The following is a 27,775-nucleotide window of genomic DNA, read 5'->3' on the forward strand; positions in this document are numbered from 1 at the left end:
ACGAGGTCAGGAGATCGAGACCATCCTGGCTAACACGGTGAAACCCCCTCTCTACTAAAAACACAAAAACTAGCCGGGCGAGGTGGCGGGCGCCTGTAGTCCCAGCTACTCCGGAGGCTGAGGCAGGAGAATGGCATAAACCCGGGAGGCAGAGCTTGCAGTGAGCTGAGATCCGGCCACTGCACTCCAGTCCGGGCGACAGAGCGAGACTCCACCTCAAAAAAAAAAAAAACAAAAAAAACAAAAAACATGTTTAATGCCCCTCAGTAATGACTTGTAATGCTGACAGATTTTGTAAATGGTATTGAAAAATTTAGAGGGAAAGCCTGCACTGGGGGTAGGTGACTGTGCAGTAGCCCAAGTTGAGAATGTGGGACTGGGGGAGACGGAGAGTAGCAGAACCAGGGAGAAATGAGTGCCATAAATGGAGAATCAGCTGGATCTGGATTGAGGGGATGAAAGAGAAAGAGAAGGATTAATCTGAATTCTTATAGTGAGAAAGGTATGTTCTGATGCAAACAGAGGCTGGACAGGAGATCAAGCAGGAAGCCTTTAAACACTAATGAAAACAGACCACTGCCTAGGGAGGTGGGGTGACAAAACCAATCTCACAGCCCTGCCAGAAGAAACCTGGCAGCAGGAGAAGCCAAAGGCTTACTGCCAATAAGAAGAAAGGGGTAGATTTAACAAAGGTCTCCTGATCCAAGAAGGCTACCTTGGACCTTTTATTTTTACTGAGATAAAAAAAAAAAAAAAAAAACAACAACAACAACAACAACAACAACAGACCATGCCTCTAAGATCTTAGGAGCCAGCCGTGCATTCCTTAGAGCTGTATCTCCCCAGAGACAGAAGCGCCTGACTTTAAAAGCAATTAAGTATCTAGGCTATTTTAGGATTACTCCTTGACCACCTGGAATATCTTATTAAAGCACAGCTCAGATGTCCAAAGCAATTTTAGTTCCCATACCTCATTCCTCCCCAAGGCAAGGGTTAACCCTTCCTTAGGGTTTAAAGCCCAGGGGCTAAGCTAACAAGTCTTCACTTGGGTTCCTGATATTTTGGAACCTCTCAGAAACTGCCCTGTCCTTAAATCACCATTGCACATACTGACAACTTTTATAGAGATTCTTGAGAGTTCTCTGAAGACACAGAACAGGGTGCGGTGGCTCACACCTGTAATCCCAGCACTTTAGGAGGCTGAGGCAGAAGGATTGCTTAAGCCCAGGAAACATATGAAGACTCTAAATTAAAAAAAGCTGGGCATGATGGTACATGCCTATAGTCCCAGCTACTTGGGAGGATGCAGTGGGAGGATCGCTTGAGCCTGGGAGGCTAAGGTTGCAGTGAGATACAATTGTACCACTACACTCCAGCCTGGGCAACAGGACAAGACCCTATTTCAAAAAAATAAAAAATATTAATTAATTAAAAAAAAAAGACACAGAACGATAATGTGTCTATTCTCTATAAATCAAATAGATTATGAATCCCAAGGTCAAGGATTTAAGCAAATTCCTAGGACCTGAACCTCAAAGTAATCATTAGAAAATCACTAGACTTCAGGCAGGGCATGGTGGCTCATGCCTGCAATCCCAACACTTTGGGAGGCTGAGGCAGGCGGATCACTTGAGACCAGGAGTTTGAGACCAGCCTGGCAACATGGTGAAACCCCGTCTCTACAGAAAAATTCAAAAATTAGCTGGGCGTGGTGGCGTGTGCCTGTAGTCCAAGCTACTTGGGAGGCTGAGATAGGAGGACTGCTTCAGCCTGAAAGATGGAGGCTGCAATGAGCCATGATCAAACCACTGCGCTCTAGCCCAGGTGACAGAGTGAGACCCTGTCTCAAAAAAAAAAAGAAAAAGAAAATCATTAGACTTCAAAGGGGCTGATCCCAAGCTCTTGGATGCCAACTAATTGCTCCAAAATACAAAATGTAACTAAAGCATTTGGGCTGACTGTGGCTGTTGTTGTTTTCAATAAGCAACAAATAAACTAGCTTATCGCTGGCCAGATCCATGGCTCTGCGGGCATTACGTGTACCACATTTGTGACTACTCTACTGCTGGCCTGATTAATAATGTAATGTTAAAAATCCAATTCTCAGATCTTGGTATGAAGAAAAGAAAAAACACTCTTTGCCCTCATATCAGTTTTAACTGATTTCAGGAGGTAATGAGACATGCACAAGGCATAATGGGCAGGATTAAAGGAGAATCCTAAGAGGGGAGGGGAGCCCCAGGAAGTAAAACAGATACTGTTATAAGCAGCACTGTTGGACTACAAAACCCTCTTGATAAGATCAGGATTAGTGCTCTTAACTAAACCGCTCAGGCCTTGGAAGCACTAGAGTTATAATTATCAGATGCACACCTTCCGCTGTCAGGTAACTTTAGCAGGAACCAGAAAGAGCCTTCCCACCTCTTAACTAGCAGTAGAGATCAATTCAAACTCAGTGGCTTGGAAAAGAGCTAAAGGACATTCTTCGATTAAGCTGTAGAAAGGGGGCAGAGTAGGGGAGGAAGAGAAGGCAGCGGTCCCACCTTTCCACTAGGCACAGAATCACTCCATGCAATGATCAAGAAGACTTCCCAGAAATAGGTGTTCCTACAAAAGGAGGCACAAAAACTAAAATGCATTGTTGGTGATGAGGACACCCTGACACCAAGGCATGAACTGGCCCAGCCAAGTCCAAGTCTGAGAGCCACAGAGGTAAGTCGCTCCTTTTCTCTACAGAATCTGACTTGGCAGCACTATGGCTTACTCCAACCCTTGAGCTACCACCTGAACTTCCACAATGGTTGTTGACATCCATTCACACCACAGAGGCTCCACTCAGAGTTGCACAAAGTCAGAGCTGGAGAGCCCAGCACAAGAACACTTCATTGGACCCACAGGTGACAGAAAGGAAACAGACCTAAGAGGTTGGGAAACTTGCCCAAAAGTTTCATAAAACTTTTTCCCCCCCAAACAACACATTTTAAATGTATAGGAAGAACATTTTAAAAAATTGCTATCAGGCCGGGCACGGTGGCTCAAGCCTGTAATCCCAGCACTTTGGGAGGCCGAGATGGGAGGATCACGAGGTCAGGAGATCGAGACCATCCTGGCTAACACGGTGAAACCCCATCTCTACTAAAAAATACAAAAAACTAGCCGGGCGAGGTGGCAGGCGCCTGTAGTCCGAGCTACTCGGGAGGCTGAGGCAGGAGAATGGCATAAACCCGGGAGGCGGAGCTTGCAGTGAGCTGAGATCCGGCCACTGCACTCCAGCCTGGGTGACAGAGCGAGACTCCGTCTCAAAAAAAAAAAAAAAATTGCTATCATAAGTTACTTTATAAAGTCAAAAAATCCCTCTTTTATTTTCAAATTTGGGATTCCACAAGTTTGGGTGTCCTCAGGCAGAACACAGTCACAGTTTGTGTTTAAAAGGCAGCCCCATTCACAGATTTTTCAGAGCTTCTCCTAAGGCTTCCTCCAGATCCACACCCCCATCCCGGGATGCTACTATGGTATACACATTCCTTCTCTGATGACAACTATCCCTATGCCACCTGCCACCTCTACCAGGCTGAGGCTCTCTCACACGGGGATAGTGACTGACTCCTCTGTGAGGCTGGTGCATCAAGCACAGGGCCTGACAGACGGTCGAGGCTCAAATGAATGTTGGTACCTGAAGAACAAGCCAACGGGAATAAACTTAGGAGACTCAGCACAAGCTAAGTGAGGAATCTTGGCGGGGGAAATCAGAACACACTTAAAAGAAGGTGTGCTGCTAGTTCTAAATGACAACCCTAGAAAAGGTTCTAGAAGGCAATGTAAGTCATTTCCTAAAGATAGGAGGTAAATTTTAAGGCCCAAGAGGTAAACATAAGAATTTGTGTTTTTAAAAAAGGGGCCCATGATTCATATGTAAAATTAGCAAAGTTTCAAAAATGATAATTTTCAATGACAACAAGGGTTGGTACAATGGGATCTCCCATATTCCCACACTGGAAATATAAAATAGTATAACCTTTCTGGAATGTCACTTGCCTTAAAATGCCTATCACAATAAAAACAGCAGCAGTAACAACTAGTAATTGAGTACAGATGCTCCTCAACTTATGATGGGGACCAGGTGAGGTGGCTCGTGCCTGTAATCCCAGCACTTTGGGAAGCCATGGTGAGAGGATTGGTTGAGACTGGGAGTTCCAGGTTGCAGTGAGCAGCAACCACACCACTGCACTCCCACCTGGGCGACAGTGAGATCCTGTCTCAAAAAAACAAAAAAACACTTATGATGACGTTAACAACCCAATATACTCACCAGAAGTTGAAAATATTGGGCTGGGCACAGTGGCTCATGCCTGTAATCCCAGCACTTTGGGAGGCCAAGGTGGGTGGACCACCTGAGGACAGGAGTTCGAGACTAGTCTGGCCAACATGGTGAAACCCCATCGCTACTAAAAATACAAAATTAGCTGGGTGTGGTGACGGATGCCTGTAATCCCAGCTACTCGGGAGGTGGAGGCAGGAGAACTGCTTGAACCTGGGAGGCAGAGGTTGCAGCGAGTCAAGATTGTGCTGTTGCACTCCAGCCTGGGTGACAGAGTGAGACTTCATCTCGAAAAAAAAAAAAAATACCGTTGTCGGAAAAGTATTTAATACACCTAGCCTACTGAACATCATAGCTTAACCTAGCTTGTTTTTTTTTTTTTTTGAGACAGAGTCTTGCTCTGTCACCAGGGCTGGAGTGCAACCTAGCCTACCTTAAACGTGCTCAGAACACATATATTAGCCTACAATTAGGCAAAATCATTTAGTACAAAGCCTATTTTACAATGACGTGTTGAGTATCTTGTAATTTACTGAATACTACAATGAAAGAGGAAAAACAGAATAGTTGTGTGGGTACTTGAAGTAGTTTCTACTGAGTGTGTATTGCTTTTGTACCACCATAAGGTTGAAAAATAGTAAGTTGAACTATCTTAAGTCAGGGACTCTCTGTGCTAACTACCTGCCAGGCACTATTCCGGCATTTTACGTGTATTGACATTTAATCCTCAGCACAGTGCTCTGAAGTGGGTACTATTACTATCCCTACTCTTCAGTTGAGAAAACCAAGGCACAAGGAAGTCGAGTGACTTGGTTACAAAGTGACCAAATGGTGGAGTTGAGAATCAATTGCAGGCAGGGCAGCTTTAAGTCCCTGCTTGTCACTTTTTTAGTCTCCTCCTGATCTTGTAATTCTGGTCTATGACTCTATCCTAAGGAAATAACTAGAAATACAGTATAATTTTATTTATAAGAGTAAAAAATTAAAAGCAGTCTAAATGTCTGACATTAAGGGAATGGACAACACATGAAGGTGCTATCCATGTGATAAAACATTATGCAGCCATTAAAAATCATTAAAAATAGCAACACTCTTTAAACACACTGGATTCCTATTCATTCTATTCATCCTTCTCATTCATTCTAGATATAGTAAAGAGCTATTATTAAAAACACAACCATAAAGTATTAAGAATAGAGAAGAATATTTTTTGTAACCTTAGGGAAAGGCCTTCTCAAGTATGACAGAAACCATAAAGAGAAAAATCAATAAATTTAGCTACATCAAAATTTTAAACCCCTACTTGATTAAAGAACCACACATCAAGTTGAAAGACAAACTATGGGCTGGGCACGGCGGGTCACACCTATAATCCCAGCACTTTGGGAGGGTGAAGCACAAGGACTGCTTGAGCCCAGGAGTTTCATAAACATATGAAAAGACAGCAAAAATAAAAGGACGAATAATAACTAATGTTGACAAGGGTTTGGGAAAATATATTACCGGTAGCAAAGTGGAGTAATATCTTTGAGCGTGATTTAACAGTATATACTGAAAAGCTAATATATACATAGACACCTAATCAACATCTATAATAATCTATCCTACCACAGAAATACATACACCAGGGCATAGGGTTATATACACTACACACACATACACAAGTACATTCACACTCACATTCTGTGACTGCACACTTCAGTCAGTAAACACACATAAACAGTCCTAGAAGCTGATCCACTCCTACTTGCGGGGTGTAAGGACACAGGACAGGCAACAGGACACCATGGTATTTTTTTAACTACAAATTTTTACTCTGTATTTTTCTATATTGTTTTAATTTTCATGAACACCTATTCATACCCCTTATGTGATTTTAAATAATTATAAAAAAACGAAAAATAGATATTCATGAACACTCATGGAGGACTGCCAGAACACTGAGTGCAAAAGCAAGTGGTAGAACAGACAAAATACACTTGTGAAAAGAAAACGCTCTAAAAAGGTGTAGACCAAACTGTTAACAATTACACCTGAAGAGTTGGACTTTTATTTCATATATTTCCATATTTCTAAAATTATTTGAGTTATTATTACTTCTGTAAAATAATTTGAAAACTAAAATATTTTAAAATAATACTTTAAATTGCTCATGGCCTGTTAGGTGATAAAAGTTAAGCACGAAATTGTATATAAAATTTTTTTTTTTTTTTTTTTGAGACAGAGTCTTGCTCTGTTGCCCAGGCTGGAGTGCAGTGCTGCAATCGTGGCTCACTGCAACCCTAATCTCCCAGATTCAAGCGATTCTCTTGCCTCAGCTTCCTGAGTAGCTGGGATTACAGGTGTGTGCTACCACTCTGGCTAATTTTTTTGTGGTTTTGTGTGTGTGTCTGTGTGTGTGTGTGTGTTTGTGTTTTTTTTTTTTTTTTTCTTTTGTAGAGACAGAGTTTCGCCACGTTGCCCAGGCTGGTTTTGAACTCCTGGGCTCAAGCCATCCACCTGCCTTGGCCTTCCAAAGTGCTGGGGCTACAGGAGTGAGCCACTGCACCCAGCCTGTATATAAAATTTAAAACTATATCCTTAGTAGGCATTTTTCTCTAAAACACAAAGAAAATACAACAAATGTTTATAGTTATGTTAAATCTAAGTTACGTGGCTATAGTGATTATATTTTCTCCTTTACAAATTTTTATATTTTCCATGTTTTCTAAAATGAGCCTGCATTACCTTGACAATCAGAAAAAATAAGTAAAAGTCATTTGTAGAGTAATAAAACCACTGAGAAAAGATTATTTTTCTCCTGTTCTATCTGGAAGGGAGCAAAAGGGAGTATCACTAGCCAGCTTCCCAACTGTGAGACCACAAGCTTCCCACTTGACCTTTTTCCTCATCTGTAAATAAAACAAACACATAAAGGGGATAATATTAGGACTTGCCTCACACAATGAAATGAAATAAAGTACTTGGCACATAAGAGGTCAAAAAGTCTTAGCTATTAAAAAACAAAAACAAGAAAACAAATAAACAAAACTGTGAGTGAGGATAGTCTGATGTGAAGGAACTCCACCATCTCCCTCCCTCCTTCCCCAAAGAAAACCTCACATAGAAAAGCTGGATAACATTTAACACTCTACCCCTTGCACACATAGCTGAGCTTGAAACCCAGAAAGAAAGCAGAGTCCACAGCAGCAGAAACAAAATGGCAGCAATCAGTGAGCAAGTGGCAAAGCTTAAGGGCTCAAGGGAGAACGAGACCCGAATAGGGTTCTTAAGAGCTGAGTGCTGAACTGAGAGCTAGAGACTGAATCAACCCCAAGAGAGGCTGTAGGCCCCTGCATGCCAGGAACCAGAACTGAAATAACTGCATAAAGCCAGAGGCCATGAGAGACTACATTCACTACCCACCATAAACTGGGCCTAAAAACACTGCCCACCAGCCTGGCGAAGCTGCAAAAAACCTTGCCATCTGGCAGGAGACTCTTACTGAGGGGCTCTCACTAGGCACAGATGCAGGCTTCAAATTCACACTACCCACACCAATGCAACTAGCTAAACTTGTGCAGCCCCAGCAGAGGGAAAAACAAAATTCCCCTTAGGAATGCTTCCACCATCCAAGGAACATGGGACTCCTACAGAAACAAATCCCCACTCAAAATGAATTTACACTGGAAAAAAAACAAAAACAAACCACTTCAAGAGGAAATAAATCATCATAAGGGAGACTAACATGACACAGGAAGAAACTGCACCCCAGGAATTAGAGATAATAATAGAATCTAAAAGCATCTTTAAAATAAGCATGTTTAAAATTAATGGCAGACTGTTGATACTTGTTGAAAGCTGATTAAAGAACACAGATGGTTCATTACCATTCTTTTTTTTTGTATGTATGAAATTTCCATAAATGAGTTTTAGTAATTCCAAAATATAAAGTTTTAAAAAGTCAAAGATGTTCAAAGAGCTGAAGGAATAGAAACCATAGAGTAAAAACAGGCAGATTTTTAAATGCCAAAAATTTACAAACAAACACAATAATTGAGACAAACCATTTTTTAAAGAGCTATAAAATAGAAGACAGAGAGCTGAAGAGAGAATTAGAAATTAGAAAATTAAATGTGAAAATAATCCAGAATGCAAGAGAATGACATAAATAGATAAGATTTTAAAAGAAAAGATTCACAGAAGACTGAATGAGAAGGTTCAAATACTTCTATTGGAATACTAGTTAAGAAAAAATAGTAACCAAGAAAAAAAAAAAAAAAGACACAAACCAGATTGAAGGAGCGGACAGAGACCCAAGTGGAATAAAAGTAAGTTGAAAGGCCGGGCACGATGGCTCACATCTGTAATCCCAGTACTTTGGGATGCCGAGGTGGGCAGATCACCAGGTCAGGAGATCGAGACCATCCTGGCGAACACGGGGAAACCCTGTCTCTACTAAAAATACAAAAAATTAGCCAGGCAAGGTGGCGGGCACCTGTAGTCCCAGCTACTTGGGAGGCTGAGGCAGGAGAATGGCATGAACCTGGGAGGCAGAGCTTGCAGTGAGCTGAGATCATGCCACTGCACTCCAGCTTGGGTGACAGAGACTCCGTCTCAAAAAAAAAAAAAAAAAAAGTATGTCGAAACCTAAAACAGTGTAGTTAAAGTGCAGAATAGCAGAGTCAAAAAGAAAAAATCTTAAAAGCTACAAGAGAGAAAAAGATCCTCCCTACTCTCCCTACTCCCTTGGACACAACCATATCGAAATTAGCCCAATAATAACCTTGCAATGGCCCCTAAGTATTCAAGTGAAAGGAAGAGTTGCATGTTTCTCACTTTAAATCAAAAGCCAGAAAAAGATTAACAGACTGACATTAGATTTCTCAACAGCAAAAACAGTTGCTAGGAGACAATGAAATCTCATCATTAAAGGTGCAGAGAAAAATAAAGGCCAACATAGAATCTAAAGCTATGAACAACTGTACAAAAGTGAGGGCAAAATAAAGAAAAAGTTTTTTTAAAGTTTCAAACTTACCACAATTTTTTTTTTTTTTGAGACAGGGTCTCACTCTCATCTAGGCTGGAGTGCATGGCACCATCACAGCTCACTGCAGCCTCCATCTCTTGGGCTCAAGTGATCCTCCCACCTCAGCCTCCCAAGTAGCTGGAACTACAGGCATGTACCACCCTACCTGGCTAATTTTGTTGTTGTTGTTGTTAGAGACAGGGTTTCATGATGTTGATCAGGCTGGTCTTGAGCTCCTAGGCTCAAGTAATCCGCCTGCATTGGCCTCCCAAAGTGCTGGAACTATAGGTATGAGCCACCATGCCTGGCCCAAGACTTTATTACAAATAAGTCTCTGCTAAAAAAAAGTTAGTAAACAAAGAAAAAGGAGGCTGGGCATGGTGGCTCACGTCTGTAATCCTAGCACTTTGGGAGGCCGAGGCGGGCGGATCATGAGGTCAGGAGTCTGAGACCAGCCTAGCCAATATGGTGAAACCCTGTCTCTACTGAAAAATACAAAAATTAGCCGGACGTGGTGGTACACGCCTGTAGTCCCAGCTATTCAGAAGGCTGAGGCAGGAGAATTGCTTGAACCTGGCAGGCGGAGGCTGCAGTGAGCTGAAATTGCGCCACTGCACTCCAGCCTGGGCAACAGAGGGAGACTCCATCTCAAAAAAAAAAAAAAAAAAAAAAAACACCAAAAAAAAGAAAAAAGGAAAAGGAAAGTGAGCCCAGAGGGAATGAGCGGGATACAAGTAATGGTGAGAAAAGAAATGGATAAACTTGGTAAGTTTAAATAAATAATAACTGCTAGGGGAAAAAAACTAATTTGGGGAGGGGTTAAAACAAATTAGAACTAAAATACTGGCCACTGTAAACTGGAAAACAGGATTGGAGAGGTGGATGTTAAAACTAGAATTTCTAAGGTACCAATGTTTGAAAGCACAGCCACCTCATTTCTTTTTTTTTTTTTTTTTGAGACGGAGTCTTGCTCTGTCACCCAGGCTGGAGTGCAGTGGCGTGATCTCGGCTCACTGCAAGCTCCACCTCCCAGGCTCATGCCATTCTCCTGCCTCAGCCTCCCGAGCAGCTGGGACTACAGGCACCTGCCACCATGCCCGGCTAATTTTTTTTGTATTTTTAGTAGAGATGGGGTTTCACTGAGTTCGCCAGGATGGTCTCGATCTCCTGACCTCGTGATCCACCCGCCTCAGCCTCCCAAAGTGCTGGGATTACAGGCGTGAGCCACCGTGCCCAGCCTGCCACCTCATTTCTAACAGCAAGTGCTCACTTCGTCCAGACTGGTAATTCTCGTAGTATTTCACACTTAAAAAAATTATTACATCTGTTCATGGTGATCTGGGATCAGTCATCTTTGATGTTACCACTGTTATTGCTTGGGAGAGCCTAGAATCACACCCATATAAGATATCAAACTTCACTGATAAATGTTGTATGTGTTCGGACTGCTCCACCAACCACCCTAGTAGCTGGGACTACAGGCATGTGCCATCACACCTGGCTAATTTTTTTTTGTATTTTTAGTAGAGACGTGGTTTCACTGTGTTAGCCAGGTTGGTCTCGATCTCCTGACCTCGTGATCCACCCGCCTCGGCCTCCCAAGGTGCTGGGATTACAGGCGTGAGCCACCGTACCCGACCACGAAACGTATTTCTTAAATAATTTGTAAGTTCAACCTTAAAAGTTGAAATTACTCCTTGATCCATGGGCTGCAGAATGGATATTGTGTTAGCAGGTATGAAAACAATATTCATCTACTTGTACATCACCATCAAAGCTCTTGGGTGATCAGGTGCCTTGTCAATGGGTAGTAATATTTTGAAAAGAATCTTTTTTCTAAGCAATAGTTCTCAACAGTGAGTTTAAAATATTCAGTGAACCATTCTGTAAACAGATGTGGTGTCATACAGGCTTTGTTCTATTTACAGAGCACAGCCAAGGTAGATTTAGGATAATTCCTAAGGGCCCTAGGATTTTCGGAATGATGAACGAAAAAAACTAGCCGGGCAAGGTGGCAGGCGCCTGTAGTCCCAGCTACTCAGGAGGCTGAGGCAGGAGAATGGCGTGAACCTGGGAGGCAGAGCTTGCAGTGAGCCGAGATCGCGCCACTGCTCTCCAGCCGGGGTGACAAGGTGAGACTCCGTCTCAAAAAAAAAAAAAAAAAGAAATACATTTCGTAAGGCTATAGCTGCCATACACAGTGATTCCTCTGATGGATCCGGGCAAAGCAAATTGGAAACCTTCTGGAAAGGATTCACTGTTCTAGATGTCATCAAGAATATTTCATGATTCATGGGAGGAGGTCAGAATAGCAACTGGGGCCAGGCATGGTGGCTCACGCCTGTAATCTCAGCACTTTGGGAAGCTAAGGCAGGAGGACTGCTTGAACCGGGAGTTTGAGACCAGCTTAGGCAACACAGTGAGACCATTTCTACAAAAAATTTGTTTAAATTAGCTGGGCATGGTGACACATGCCTGTGGCTCCAGCTACTCGAAAGGCTGAGGTGGGAGAATCACTTGAGCCCAACAGGTCGAGGCTGCAGTGAGCTGTGATTGTGTCACTGCACTGCACTCCAGTTTGGGTGACAGAGACCCTGCTTCAAAAAAAAAAAAAAAAAAAAGAGTCAATCGATATAGCAAACTTCACTGTTGTGAAACTGCCACAGCCACTCCAACCTTCAGTAACCAGCACCCAGATCAGTCAGAAGCCATAAACATCAACGCAGGACCTTCTACCAACAAAATGATTACAACTCCCTGAAGGCTCAGATAATTGTTATTGTTTATCTCGTAATAAAGTATTACTTTAATTTTAATTGACAAATAATAATTATATATATTAAGGAGGTACACAGTGTTGTTTTGATACATACAATGTATAGTGATCAGATCAGGGTAATTAGCATCTCCATCACCACAAACATCTATCATTTCTTTGTGCTGGGAACATTCAAGAGCAATAAAACATTTTATTTAAGGCATGTACTTTTTTTTTTTAAGGTATAATGAATGCTACTGTATACTTAATAGACTACAGTATAAACATAATTTTTATATGGGAAACAAAAAAATGTGTGACTTATTTTATTGCAATATTTGCTTTATTGTGGTGGTCTGGAACTGAACCTGCAATAGCTCTGAGATATGCCTGTAGTGTAAAAAGAATATAAATTACAATCTAAAAGTAACCAACAGAAGAATAAAAACAGAAAAGTATAACTTCTACACCAGTAAACGAGACAAAGGCTAAATAAAGAAAACTCGATCAAATCAATACAAGACAGGAAAAGAGAAAACAAGAAAAGGAAAAGTGTAATTAAATTGAAAATCCAAAATAAGAGGGCACGGCCAGGTGCGGTGGCTCATGCCTGTAATCCTAACACTTTGGGAGGCTGAGGCAGGTAGATCACTTGAAGTCAGGAGTTCAAGACCAGCCTGGCCAACATGGTGAAATCCTGTCTCTACTAAAAATACAAAAATTAGCCAGGTGTGGTGGTGCATGCTTGTAATCCCAGGCACTTGGGAGGCGGAGGCGGGAGGATTGCTTGATCCCAGGAGGCAGAGGTTGCAGTGAGCAGAAATCATGCCACTGCACTCCAGCCTGGGTGACAGAGAGAGGCTCCATCTCAAAAAAATAAAACGGGGCTGGGCATGGCGGCTCACGCCTATAATCCCAGCACTTTGGAAGGCCAAGATGGGTGGATCACCTGAGGTCAAGAGGCCAACACCAGCCTGACCAACATGGAGAGACCAGACTGACCAACATGGAGAAACCCCGTTCTCTACTAAAAATACAAAAAATTAGCCTGGTGTTGTGGCAGGCGCCTGTGACAGTGCCAGCTACTTGGGAGGCTGAGGCAGGAGAATGGCATGAACCTGGGAGGCGGAGCTTGCAGTGAGCCAAGATAGCGCGCCACTGCACTCTAGCCTAAGCAACAGAGTGAGACTCTGTCTCAAAAAAATAAACAAAAAAAACACAAAATTAGCTGGGCATGGTGGTGCATACCTGTAATCCCAGCTACTGAGGCAGGAGAATCTCTTGAACCCGGGAGGCGGAGGTTGCAGTGGGCCGAGATCGTGCCATTGCCCTCCAGCCTGGGCAACAAGAGGGAAACTCCATCTCAAAAAATAATAAATAAATAAATAAATATTAAAAAACAAAACAAAAGGAGGGCAGAAATAGATCCAAATGTATCACTAATCCTAATAATGAAATGGATTAATATACATTCTCTCCAAGTACACATGGAACATTTATAGAAACTAATCACACATAAGGCCAACAAAAAGGAGATCTTAAATTTCAGAGAATTGATACCATGCTCGTTTTCTAACTACAATGTAATTAAGCTATAAAATAATACTGGAAAAGAGATAAAACCCACATATTTGGAAACCAAAAAATACTTTTAACAACCCATGAGTTGAAGAAGCAATTAAAACTGAAATTATAAAATGTTTAGTACTAACCAACAATGAAAGCATTACACATCAGAACTTGTGGGGTACAGCAAAAGTGAGATCCAGGGAAAACTCTATAGCCTCGAATGCATTTATTAAGTAACAAGAATTTTGAAAAACGTGTTCAACCTACAACTAAAATGGCTTAAAAACAGATCACACACAAATGAGTACACATAAAACTGAGGAAGAAATCTGAGTAGGATCAGTGGATGATATCAACATCAATATCCAGGCGTGACAGCATACTACACCTGTATATGCTGTTACCATAGGGAAACTGGACAAAGTGTACATGACATTGCTTTCTTTCAACTCCGTATGAATGTATAATTAGCTAAATAAAAATTTCAGTTAAACGAACCTGGCCAAAATCCAAAACACTAATAATACCAAATGCTGGTGAGGATGTGGAGCAACGGAAGCTCATTCACTGCTGATGGGAATGCAAAATGGTACAGCCACTTTGAGACACAGTTGGGCAGTTTCTTAGAAAGCTAAAAATACTCTTACCACACAATCCGGCAATCACGCTCCTTGGTATTTACCCAGATGAACTGAAACTTTTATCTACACAAAAACCTGTATACAGATATGTATGATAGCTTTATTCATAACTGCCAAAACTTTGAAGCAACCAAGATGCTCTTCAGTAGGTAAATGGGTAAACTGTAGTATGTCCAGAAAGTGAAATATTATTCAGCACAAAAAGAAATAAGCTATCAAGTCATAAAAAAATATGGAGGAAGCTTAAATGCACATTACTAAGTGAAGAAAGCCAATCTAAAAAGGCTACACTAATGAGCCCACCATATAACATTCTGAAAGAGGCAAAACCATAGACAGGAAAAGAATCAGGGGCTGCCAGGGGTTAAGGAGGAGGGAAAGATGAATAGGTGAAGTGCAGAGAATTTCTAGGACAGTGAAACTACTCTGTGTGATACTATAATGGCGGATATATGTCATTACACATTTGTCAAAATCCATAGAATAGGCCAGGCACGGTGGCTCACGCCTGTTAATCCCAGCACTTTGAGAGGCTGAGATGGGTGGATCACCTGAGGTCGGGAGTTAATGACCAGCCTGACCAACATGGAGAAACCCCGTCTCTACTAAAAATACAAAATTAGCCGGGTATGGTGGCACATGCCTATAATCCCAGCTACTTGGAAGGCTGAGGCAGGAGAATCACTTGAACCTGGGAGGCATAGGTTGCGGTGAGCCGAGATTGCACCATTGCACTCTAGCCTGGGCAACAAGAGCGAAACTCCATCTCAAAAAAATAAAAATAAAAACAAAAAATAAAAAATAAAAATTCCATAGAGTATACAGTATCAAGAGTGAACACTAAACTATGGACTCTGGGTGATAATGATGTGTCAATGTAGGTTCATCAGTTATAACAAACATACTACTCTGGTGCAGGATTTTGACAGGAGGTTGTGAGGTTGTGGCAGGAGGAGGGATATGGGAAATCTCTGCACATTCTGCTCGATTTTGCTGTGAACCTAAAACTGATCTCAAAAAAATATATATTTTAAATAAACACAATGGAAGGCCGGGCACAGTGACTCATGCCTGTAAACCCAGCACTTTGGGAGACCAAGGAGGGTGAATTGCTGGAGCCTAGGAGTTCAAGACTAGCCTGGGCAACATGGTGAAACCCCACCTCTACAAAAAATAACAAAAGGTAGCTGGGTGTGGTGGTGCGTGCCTGTTGTCCCAAGGAGGGACTGTAATCCCTAGGAGGCCAAGGTGGGAGAATCAACCTGAGTCCAGGAGGTTGAGGCTGAGGTGAGCCGTGATCTTGCCACTGCACTCCAGCCTGGGCAACAGAGTGAGATCCTGTCTCAAAACAAAACAAAACAAAACAAATGGAGCCTTTTGCATTTAAAAAGGAACAGAACAAACCATAGAAAGTGGAAGAAATATTTGAGTGTCTACTATGTGCCATCACTGTTGGGTGCCAGAGTACAATGATAAGCAAAACAAACATGATCCCTGTCCTCTTGGAGCTTACCATCTAGAGTAGAAATCAGATACCAAAGAAATAAACAAAAGAACCAAACTGCACAAATATAAAAGCATAATGTTCAATGACAGGGACATAACAGGAGAACCTGATCTACACTAAGAGTGAAGACAGTGCCTTTGAGGAAGTAATGGTTAAAGGAGCGACCCAAAGGCTGAGTAAGTTTGCCTAGACAAGAGTGTTCTAGACAGAAGTACCAGCATATGCAAAGGCCAGGGTAGCTGGAGCACCGTGATAGATCAGGAGATTGTCAAAGATAAGGCTGGATCAGTAGGCAAGGGTCAGATCATGCAGATTTTGGATTTTATAATTAGAGCAACTGACATCATACTTGGAGGGCATTAACGCAGTGACATAATCTGATTTAATTTTTAGAAGATGGCTCTAGCTGCTGTGTAGAGCATGGATTAGAATGGGGGAGGGGGTGGGCACAGAAACCTGTTGAGAGCTATAGTGGTAGGTAGGTAGTCTGGGCCAGGTAGGTGATGATGTAGAAAGCAGGAGTGGCAATACTCTAGATACTTAGATGAGACTGCTGCTAAGACTTGGTGATGGACATGAGGAGTAACAGAACAGCAAGTATGAAAGACAGTCAACTCTAAGGTTTTGATATGAATAAGTGGACAGAAATGCCATTTACTGAGAAGGAAAGTAAAGGAGGAAATAATTGTAGGGGAGTAGGCTGGAAATCAAGAGTTCAGTCTCACAGGTATTAAACTTGAGATGCCAGTAAAACATCTCAACAGAAAAGCCAAGCAGGGAGTTGGGGATACCTTAGACTAGAAATGTGGGCTCGAACAATATATACTGGAGTCCCACTGGCTTAGAGATAGTATTTAAAGCCATGAGAGTGAAACTGCTCAGGGAGAACATACAGAGAAGTAAGCTTAGGAGTAAACCCTGGGGGAACTTGGCATTTCAGAGGCTGAACAGAAGAGAAATAGTTGAAGAGATAAAGGAAAATAAACAGGTCAGTGCAGTGGCTCACGCATGTAATCCCCACACTCTGGGAGGCCAAAGTGGGAGGACTGCTTGAGTCCAAGAGTTCAAGACTAGCCTGGGCAACATGGTGAGATCCCATCTCACAAAAATAAAATTAGTCAGGAATAGTGATGCATGCCTGTAGTCCCAGTTACTCAGCAGGCTGAGGCAGGAGGATCACTTGAGCTCAAGAGGTTAAGGCTGCAATGAGCTGTGTTTGTGCCACTGCACTCTAACTTGTATAACATAACAGAGTGAGACCCTGTCTAAAAAAGGAAGAAAGAAAGGAAGAAAGGAAGAAAGAAAGGCCGGCCGAGCGCGGTAGCTCATGCCTGCAATCCCAGCACTTTGGGAGGCCGAGGTGGGCGGATCACGAGGTCAGGAGATGGAGACCATCCTAGCTAACACACTGAAACCCCGTCTCCACTAAAAATACAAAAAATTGGCTAGGCTGGTGGCACGCGCCTGTAGTCCCAGCTACTGGAGAGGCTGAGGCAGGAAAATTGCTTGAACCCTTGAGGCAGAGATTGCAGTGAGCCAAGATCACACCGCTGCACTCTAGCTAGGGTGACAGAGCAAGATTCCGTCTCCAAAAAAAAAGAAAGAAAAAAGAAAAGGAAAAGAAAGAAAATAAGCATAAGCAGAAGGAAGGATTATAGAAAGCAAAAGAAGAGAATATTTAAGGAGGGAGAGCTCTGTATTCAATAATCAATGAGGTTAGGGAAGGCTGGGCTTAGCAACGTGGAACTTCAGGATCATGGAAGAAACAGATATCAGACTGGAGTGTGCTGAGGAGTAAGTAGGTGGTGACAAATGGAAATAAAGAGTAAAACCAATTCCTTTGAGAAGCTTTGTTGCAAGGAAGTGGAGGATAGTTAGGAACAGAAAAAAAGCTGGCAATAATGTGCAATCAAGAGGATTTTTAAAAGTCTCTCATTTCCTTGTTAACAACTAACTCAGGTAAAATTTAAGATTAAAGAAGGTTTTTGTTGTTTGTTTGCTTGTTTTTAAGTCTGGGAGAGAGAAGATGTGTAAACGTGGAAAAGGCCTGGAAGAGAATGAGCCCAAAGAGTCAGGAAATAGAGGGTTCACTGATGGAGCAAGTCCCTGGAAACCTGGGAGGGGATGGGATCTGGGACACGTAGAGAAATTAGCCTCTGGTGAGAGGGATAAGGACCCAAGTCAAGTCAGTGATTGTGTATTTATAAGGACTTAGTATCCATAAAGCTTACTTCTACTTAAAGAACAATACACACATATCCCTATGCTAATATGGAAAGATACAGCTTCAGAAGTGCCATGGTTTAAGCTCACATAATCCTGAAAGGTTTCAGAGAACTTCAGAACACCAGAGTGTGGTCATGGCTCTAGAAAACCTGAAAAGCAGTTGTTTTAGAGTAGTGGGTAGGATTTATGGAGCATCTTACCTACAAAGGTCATAAAGACTGAAAAATTATGATTGACCCTTCAACATGGATTTGAACTGCCTGGGTCCACTTATATGTAAACTATTTTCAACCAAACTTGGATCAAAGACAAAATTTACGGGATGTGAAACCCATGTATATGGAAGATTGACTTTTAGTATATCTGGGTTCCACAGAGCTGACTGCAGGACTTGAGTATGCTTGAATTTTGGTATATGTGGGGGTCTTGGAACCAATCCCCTGCATATGAGGGATGAGAGTAACTTCAAAAAGGACTTAGATGTTGAAGAAAATTTGCCCTAACCTTTGTATGGTTGTACACATCTTGCGAAGCTCTTTCACACTCATATTTTTCTTCTACCTTTGTAACATCCTTAAAATCACTTCCTGAGGATAGTGGGAGAGGATTATCATCCTCTGGAATAGATGTATGCATGGGTTCAGAGAGGCAGATTAGAACACTTGTCCAAAGTACTAAAGCAAGCAGGTGGTAGAAGTAGGGTCTTAATCCACATCCTCTGGCTCCAAAACCAATGCTGATTTAATAATTAAATCTGTTATTAGGTAACAAGTCTGCCAAGTATTTACACCTTAACTTTTTGGGGTTAATGTCTAGAAGGGCAACCAAGCTCTCTTATACATCACCAATGACATCAGGGAGTGCTGGGCTGAAAGAATCACTGATGGAGTCAAATAAGAGATCTCAAGTTCTAGGTCCCAAACCTTTCCCAAGTGACAGTCTGTTCACCTAGATGACTACAGGAAAGACATGAGCTCGGCACAGATATTGAAAGTAGAAGTCAAGAAAATTCAAGGTTGCCAAACTCTCAGTTACTGAGACTGAAACACAAAGGAACAGAGTCTCTGGCGCTGTCTGATGATAGCGAAGCTTACGTTCTCTTTCTGGTAACACAATCTAGAGCACGGTTTCTCAACCTTGGCACTACTGTCATTTTGGACTAGATAACTCTTTGTTGTTGGGGGGCTGTCCAGTGCATTATAGGATGTTTGGCAGCATCCCTGGTCTACCCACTAGATGCCCATAGCACACTACCCCCTGCTCCAGTCATGGCAATCAAAAATGTCTCCTGACATTGCCAAATGTCCCCTGGGAAGGGGCGGGGGTCACCTCTAATTGAGAACCACTCAACTAGATGGATTCCATTGTGACTGCAGAAGGCAAGGGCATGCAAGGTAGCTCTACAAAGAACATGAGGAAAGCCTACGAACATTTTCTTTTTTGGGCAATAGTTTGCACAGTTTTTAAAAAAAGCCTCAAATGTTCCATAGTCATGCTGTATCTTTTCTTTTTTCTTTTTCTATTTTTTTTTTTACACCATCTCACTCTGTCACCCAGGCTGGAGTGCAAGTGGCGCCATCTCGGCTCACTGCAACCTTCCTGTAGTTGGGACTACAGGCGTGTGCCACCACACCCAGCTAATGATAGTCATGCAGTATCTACCAAGAAAAGTAGGCCTATCCCAAGAGACCACACCTTACTTAGAGGGATGGCTTCTGGACACCAGTCAGTCAGTTAGTCATGACATTAGAAGAAATGGACAGCAGTCTCCACTAAATGCCCAGCAGGAAGTCGCCTCTCACAGTAAGATGAGACTGATTTTGCTCATGGTTAAGAATAGGCAAAAAAAAAACAAAAACAAAAAAACAAAAAACTGAAACTCCCTCTTCTCAAATCACATTCCCTTTGTCTGCCAGTGCCCATCTAACATGGCAATTCTTCCCATTTGCCATGGAGCTTCCTTTGCTCCTGTACTGCAGAGGTGCTTCTCCAACAAATTCAGAGAGAACCCATGCAGCTGTCATGAGCTGAGGATGCCCCAAGCAGCCAGGAGGTGTTCGAAACTGGTAATACCTTGTCTTTGTTAATAGATGTGATTAGCAAGCTTTAGGACGTTAGGAATTCTTTAATTGCAAATATTCTGAAATTAAACCCTCCATTCTAGAAGGCAATCACAAAACAAAATCTTGTAAAACATGCTAGAAGGGGAAGGGTAGAGGAGGTGGCCAACATTTATTGTGCAATGGCTCCCAGTGCTTTGCACTGAATTGGCTGTGAACTTATGTTAAGCCTGTGGTTGGATCACAGCCACATGCAGTAACCAAAGTGACTGCCAAAGTATGCAGAAAATCGTACACACCCACCCTGGCCCCACATGCCTGTCAAGCCATCTTTCTTCTTTCTATTCTATCGAAGGGGGTTTACATCAGTAACCCAGCTCTACCAATGGGCTCAAGACAGATCCAGCCGGTACTGCCTGAACCACCCTCTACCAGAGGGAGAGAACACCACCCCCAAAAGGCCAGCAACACCTGCCAGTTGGCTACATGATCTCCTTTGAGAAAACAAACACTCAGTTCTTTGTCTGTTTTCTTGTTTTGCAATTATTTACTCTGCCCACAGGAATCTGATGGGTTTTAGAACACTCGACTCAATGGCGTTATCCATCTTCCCATCACTGTGGTGTCAGAGAATAATACCACACCCTAACAATCCAGACCTTGAGAAGAAAATATTTTCTGAGAGTTTCTTCAAAGAGAATCCATGAAATAATTTTGACTTTACATGTTCTAAGTAAGGGATTTCAGATGCAAAGAATAATCTCTGGAACCCTTAAGCTTTCCCAGTTTCACTTTTCAGTTGGCAGATGCCTGTCCTCCTTTACCCCAAAATCTTGCAAAATACTTTTGGGTATCTCTGTTGGTTTGCCAAGCTATGCTATGCTGTAGACAAAATTAACTTCTTAAACTTTGGCATGTGAATGTTTGAAACAAAACAGTTTTAAAGTATCTCTGCCATAGCACAGACTGGGTGGCTGGGCTCCAGTAGACTCAGGACAGAATCAAATTATTGTAACCCAAGTTCCAATCCCCCTTGAGGTTCCCACACTGCCACTGCTAGACCTGAACTCCCTGAGAGAGAAACATGCCTTGTTTCATACAGTACAGGTCTGGCACAAAGAAGCCTCTGTAAAAGTTTGTTGTTTAAAAGAACAAGATGGATGCTGTATCACATTAACAGTAAGATCTGTGTCAGGGTGGGTGCGGTGGCTCACGCCTGTAATCACAGCACTTTGGGAGGCCAGGACGGGTGGATCACTTGAGGTCAGCAGTTCGAGACCAGCCTGGCCAACATGATGAAACCCTGTCTCTACTAAAAATACAAAAAAAAAGTTAGCCAGGCAATGGTAGCATGTGCCTGTAATCCCAGCTGCCAGGGAGGCTGAGGCACGAAAACCGCTTGAACTTGGGAGGCGGAGGTTGCAGTGAGCAGAGATCGTGCCGCTGCACTCTAGCCTGGGCGACAGAGCACACTCTGTCTCGGGAAAAAAAAAAAAGATCTGTGTCAACTGTAAAGGTCTTTGTAATTGTTGCTGGAGCAAGGGATATTCTATTTTCGCACTCCATTAAGTTACATAAAGAAAAGATTGTGAACAACAAAACAAGCCAATCTAATCATTTGTAATAGTTTCTACAGGCTCTCCCCAAGAATATTATTTTTGGTCCTTCTAAAATATAACTAAAAAGAAAAGTTTTAAAATCCCCCAGCACATGATTTACTCCTTTAAAAGCAGGATTTATAGACAAGGAGAGCACAGACCAAATCAATGTTAAAAATTAAAGGGGAAAAAGAGGTGCACATCTGAGGGTTTAAGTCATTGCTATCCAAAGCCCCCTAGTTCAGTTCTTGATCTCCAAATCCTGGGGGAAGGTAAATTTTGGGTGAGGGATTATGCCTCAGCTACTCTGGTATTTATAAAACATTTTGGCAGATGCTCTGCCAGGCAGTCTATAATTAGTGAATATGCCTCAGAAACATAAAGTGAACTCAAAGAGTTTCAAATGCCAACAGCCAGCCCCCTGAATACTGAGCTAAGTGTCACAGGGCTGCCACCATCTAGATAACTTGGTGCTGGGTGCCCTGCAACGGTGCACACATGTGCACATGCACACACCAGTTCTGGAGTCTTTTTTTAAACCTCTAATGGCTTGACCTCAACACCTGTTACACTTCCTGAAGACAGGCTCTGGAGCTCCACTTGTTCCTCGCATGCGGCTGCACTTTCTAGGAACGACCGCACACACACAGACACTGGCCAGCTGCCAAGGCGGGGGCAGCCCAGCCGCCTCGGGCCTGAACTTTCCCAGCACTGTCAGGGCAGGATCCCGCTATGAGCTGACTCAGCGGCCGGTATGGAACTCTGCCAACCACACAGCAGTGCGGGGGCAGCCGGCAACTCACAGATGTTTTGCTAAACCAAAGCAATCAGTGGGAGGCGGGTCTGGGCTGGCGGCCAGGGTGCTGCTGTCGTGGAAGTTGGGATTCTCTGATTCTAGTCCTAGCTCTGCCACTATCTCCCTGGATGATATGAGCGAAAACCTCTGTGTATCTCAGTACCTCTCCCACTTCGGAGGCATGTCTGTGTGATGCAGGAAAGGGTGGCACTGTTTACATAAAAGAGCTCCCCAGGCACTATTACCTACCATGTGCCTGGCACTGGACAGGCTTTCACGTGTGCTAGTTCGGTTAATCCTTACAACATCCGTGGGAGGCACTGGCATTCTTTTTATTTCACAGATGTGAAGACACAGGTTCAAAGCAATTCAGAGCCCTACTCAAAGATCACAAGGGCAACATTTGGAAGTGATGGGATTTGAACCCCACCTCTGGCTGCAAACACTATTGTTGTAAAACTCAGATCTACTGTACAGACCTCCTGATCCAAGATGTTTTATTTTTCAGGTTCCAAAGGACCTTTCTTACATGACTTCTCAGTTGCCCTGTGAAAACCCACAGCTTTTCACAAATGATTTCTAAACAGTACCACTGGATCACAAGAAGTATGTGTGCTTCTGCAGGGTACCCATGAACTCCCTTCCTAAGCACCAACAAGTCACTTAACCTGGGACAATTTATCATCACGCCCATCCTTTGGGCAACGAAAAACTATATTGTGAGTCACAAAGAGAAGAGGAATCACAAGTCAAAGGCTTGGTTGAGAACAGATTCCCTAGGCTCCACCCTCCAAGATAATTCATTAGGACTCTGCAATCTGTATTTTTTAAAAAGCTCCCTCAGCCATTTGGAAGTCACTTCAGCTTTCCTTGACTAAAAAGGAAATTTTGAGGTCTACCCTTCCCTGTTGTCAAGGGGATGTAAGAGTGAAATGAAATCATGTCTACATGGCTCTCTGTTGGAAAATATACGCAACGCAAGTGCTTCTTGTCAGCTGTGTTTAGCTCCAAAACAACCAACTGTCCTTAAAGAGGGTTAGCCTGAAGCTAAGAAACTGTTTTAGGCAAAAATGTTCTTTTACATTACTATTAGAAAACATTATTATTAGAAACGCTGTAATTAGTCACACATCTCATTTTAGATATTCCTCACAACACTGTTGCAACTTCATCTTTCCTTTAAAAAACAAGATTGCATTGACATTCTTTCACATCAAACTTGGAAAAACCTATATTAAGAGTAACATACAGGCCGGCGGCAGTGGCTTATGCCTGTAATCCCAACACTTTGGGAGGCCGAGGCAGGCAGATCATGAGGTGAGGAGATCGAGACCATCTTGGCTAACATGGTGAAACACCATCTCTGCTGAAAATGCAAAAAATTAGCCTGGCATAGTGGCATGCATCTATAGTCCCAGCTACTCAGGAAACTGAGGCAGGAGAATCACTTGAACCCGGAAGGTGGAGGCTGCAGTGAGCCGCGATGATGACACTGCACTCCCCCCCGGGGGGCAAAAGGGGGAGCCTCCAAAAAAAAAAAAAAAAAAAAAAAGAGTAACATGCATTTCATTGCTTTAACGAAGAAAATATTAAATAAGAAAAAAATCCAAAGTCTATTCATGTCTAGGTTGTCAGTCACTGAAGTGGGATGAGAAGGCACAGACTGGCACAGCCCCTGACCCTATCAGTCCATTACCCCTTTCCAGCCTTTAAGAAGAACAAATGACCTCCAATACCAGAAAGACTGACCTGCTTGAGCTGCTCATCCAGATTCCAGTTTGGCTGCCCTGCTGTGGAGACAGAAGGTAGGGCCTTGGAAGCATCTTTGGTATGGTCTTCTTTAGCTTGTTGTCCATGTGGTGGCAGCCCTGGTGCTGGAAGTAGATTGGACATGGGCGCCACTCTGGGATCTTGGCGAGCTACTTTCTGCACGTGAAAATATTTTGAAGCAGCCTGGGTTTCTTTCTCAGCCACCTCCGCAACTTCATCATCCCCGTCCTCATCTTCCAAACCTCCATCCTCTTCCTCAGGCTCTGAGTTCACGTTGCCCCGTTCAAAGACTTGGGCCACTCCTGTGGTGGGTGGAATTCTGGCTAAGGGACCTAAGGGAGTGCTGCCAGAAGGCCTCCCAGGTGTGGCAGAAAGGAGAGTCGGCTGTGTGACCAGCTTTTGGGCATACAAGAACTGGGCTTCTCTCATTTGCTGGCCGTGCTTCTCTCTGGCATCCATCTGCAGAGGAGCCAGGTGTGGCTGCTTCTGTTGCTGCTGCTGCTGCTGCTGCTGCTGAAGTGGTTCCATTATTGCCTCAAGCTTCACCCACAGAGTGGCATGACTCTGAACCTGGGCACAGCCCACCAGGCACACTGGGTCTAAACCTTAGTGATTAACAGAAACCACAAAGAAGGAGAGGGAAAAAACAACTATGTAAAACAGGTATAAAAAGGTTTCCTTTTCTCCAGTAGAGGGCCATGAGTTCTGAATGCTAAACATATGCTCCTAAACCTGAGTTTTAAGATGAGTGAGTGGTGGGGTAGGAAAAGGTGTGAAGAAGAGAAACAGGATCTAAGAGGCGAAATAGGGAATGAATCTCAGTAGTAGTAGTAGACTGTTGAGGGCTTTAAAAGAAGAACATCCAGCCAATATCTAGTCTGCTAACGTGTGTTCTGATCTCTCTTCCTCTACATTATCAAACATTAATCTGTTACTGAATTAATGTCACTGAACATTAATTACTGAAAAGGTAACTGGGTTTGCTCTGTAGCAAAAGCTGTAATTATGCAAACAATAATAATAAAGGAAAAGAAGGGCCTACCCGCAAAAGAGAGAATATGTTCCCAAGCCCACAGGAGAAAGATATCACCTCTGAGCTACACACAGAACTATCAGGCAGACAGTTTTACTCTCATAGAAAAAGCAAGACCAAGTAAGCTGCTCTTGGGTTTAAACTTTTCAAATTTCCCTGATCAAATTGCCAGCCTGCTTGTTGAGTGGATTGAGCCATACTAACTGGATATCATAGCCTCAAAAAGAATCCAATTTCAACAACATGAAAGAAACGCGCAAGGAGGCAAGAGTCTCAAATTGCAATCGTCACTCAAAAGCAAACAGGGGAATTCCTCTGGAGATTTTAAAGTTAATTAATTTGAAACAGATATCAACACTGTCCGAACAAGTTAATGCTGCTTCTTTTTTATAAACAGCCAAGTAAAACTCTTCACATCCCCTTTCTTTCTGATTCATTTCTACTATGATATTCTCTGACAAATACAAAAAGAAAAGGCTTTCGGGCCAAAAGCATTCTGGGGGCAGGTTTATCTGCATTCTTACCAATCAGTCTCCAAACACACATCACTTTCACACCCTCTTCTCCTTTAATTCCCCCACCTCTCCCCTGCAGGCCCTCACCCCCAACAAACTTCACTTGAGTGATGTTTCTTCAGCAAGTCTCCATAACTGAACGGATTACTATGCAAGGGCAAATTTTAGGTGAACAGGACTTGCAACATGGCGTACAATTTTGTCATCACATGAAAGAAGCTGCAGTGCACATGTTGGGACTTGATATCTGCATTGTTCCAGTGTTTTAGGATTGGGTCGAAAGACAAAAAACAAGTGTCTTTAGCATCTTCAAAAATTCACGGAGAAGTAATCACATCTTTAGCAATAAAAACTGCTTGGATTTAAGATTTTTTTCCAGGTTAGAGTAAAAAAGGGTACAATTTTTAAAGCTAGGCCAATTAGTAGTGATTAAACATTCTCATTTTCTGCTTATCTTATAGCCCTGTTTGTGCCTTTTGTGTTCTGTGAAAGATTCGGATTCCAATTTGCCTCTTACTGCCTTTACTTCCTCTCTTGGCACTTTAGAAAGTGTGAGTTACGCTTGCAGCCATACTTTCATTCTGCTTTAGCTCTTCTTACAGTGTAAAAAAGCATGACAAGATTTACATCCACATTAAAGTCAGTTGGCAAAAGTGTTCATTTAAAATGAAAACAATTTGGGTCAAAGAAAATTACAGAATAAAGCAAATAATTCGGTGTTCATTTTAAATGTCCTCACAGTCATTACAGTCAATCAATCACGATTGGAATAATTTCTCAACCAAGACCTGCCAGTCACTGAACAACTGCTTCTTGTCTTGTGGCACCATCTTCTCTGAATGCTGTCCCCAGCAGAGGGGGAGGTGTCCCTCCCACAGCCTCTTATAGTAAGACTGAGATGACTCAGTTCTACAACTCAATACACACACCGTCCCCCAAAGTGCCCATCTTCCCGCAGTCCTTAAGCAACCAGCGATCCAAACAATGCCACCTGCCTACATTTGGAGAACTTATGTCTCAAATCTAAACCTCTTCATCCCTTCACACGGGCCCCTCCCCCATTTCCCCTAAAGTTCCCGGACCACCAACCCGGGTGCAACGGACTGCCTGCAGCTTCGAACCCGGCCTGCCGATCATTCCCCTACCTTTGCTGCCGGATTCGTTTGGCCCCGGGCCCCTGTAAGCCCCACAGCACACCTCCCCGGTCACCCCTGCACGCCTCCCCCCATTCTTTATTCACCTCCCCCCATTTAGCCCTATCACTTTTACCTCTACCAACCCTCCCAATCAATCCGCTGGCTCTTCTCCGATGGCCCCCGCCCCACCTATCTGCGCCCACTTAGCTCCAGGGCCCCTCACCCTTCTTATCGCTTTATCTCAAATGCCCTGATGGGCACAGGGCGCTCGGGGCTCTCGCGGCGCTCTCACTTTCCTTCGCGGTCCCCGCGCCCCCGGCCCGCGCCTTCCCCTCTCTCTCCACACCTGCCTCGGCTCCTGGCCTCGGCCCCTCCACCTGCCGCAGCCTCCCCTCCCGCCGTGCCTGAGGGAGCCGGGACCCGCACCACTTACCTGTGCGGGGCGCTCCGGGTTTTCGGTCGGCGGAGGAGGAGGCGGCCGCTCAGGCCCCGGCGCGGCAGCTGCGTCTCGGACTCCTCCGCAGCCGGGGGCCACAGCCGGGGCGGGGCCCGCACCGGAAGCGGCGCCGCGGGGCCGGACCGCCGGCCAGGGGCGGGGGCGGACCGCCGGCCAGGGGCGGACCGCGGGCCGGGCGCGGGGGCGGGGGGAAGGGCGGGGCCACCGGGGGCGGGGCGGGCCCGAAGCCGGAAGCCGCTAAAAAGGGACCGGGTTGGGGGGCGGGGGGTGAGACGAGGCGGAAGTGAGTCCTAAGGATGGCGCTGCCCAACTGAGTCGTGGGAGGAAGCGAATGGAAGCGGGCGGAAGCTTCGGCCAATGACAAAGTGCGGACACAGAGGGGT

The 27,775-nt window shown here is 43.7% G+C and overlaps 1 protein-coding gene across 2 annotated transcripts in view; it reads right to left on the reverse strand.

Annotated features, from left to right (window-relative positions):
* Positions 1-27,547, reverse strand: part of ARID3B (AT-rich interaction domain 3B) — a 59,472-nt gene extending 31,925 nt beyond the window's left edge. Inside the window, exons 1-2 of one of the 2 annotated variants that reach the window (XM_023196588.2) lie at positions 27,369-27,547; positions 24,231-24,856 (exon numbers count right to left, since the gene is read on the reverse strand). In XM_023196588.2, the coding sequence (XP_023052356.1) occupies positions 24,231-24,779 (549 nt within the window). In that variant the 5' untranslated portion in view covers positions 24,780-24,856; positions 27,369-27,547. The remainder of the gene's footprint in view (positions 1-24,230; positions 24,857-27,368) is intronic. The other variant, XM_023196589.1, reaches the window with a different exon arrangement.
* Between the last annotated feature and the right edge of the window lie 228 nt (positions 27,548-27,775).

This window comes from Piliocolobus tephrosceles, chromosome 6 (assembly GCF_002776525.5).
Source record: "Piliocolobus tephrosceles isolate RC106 chromosome 6, ASM277652v3, whole genome shotgun sequence".
NCBI lineage: Eukaryota > Metazoa > Chordata > Mammalia > Primates > Cercopithecidae > Piliocolobus > Piliocolobus tephrosceles.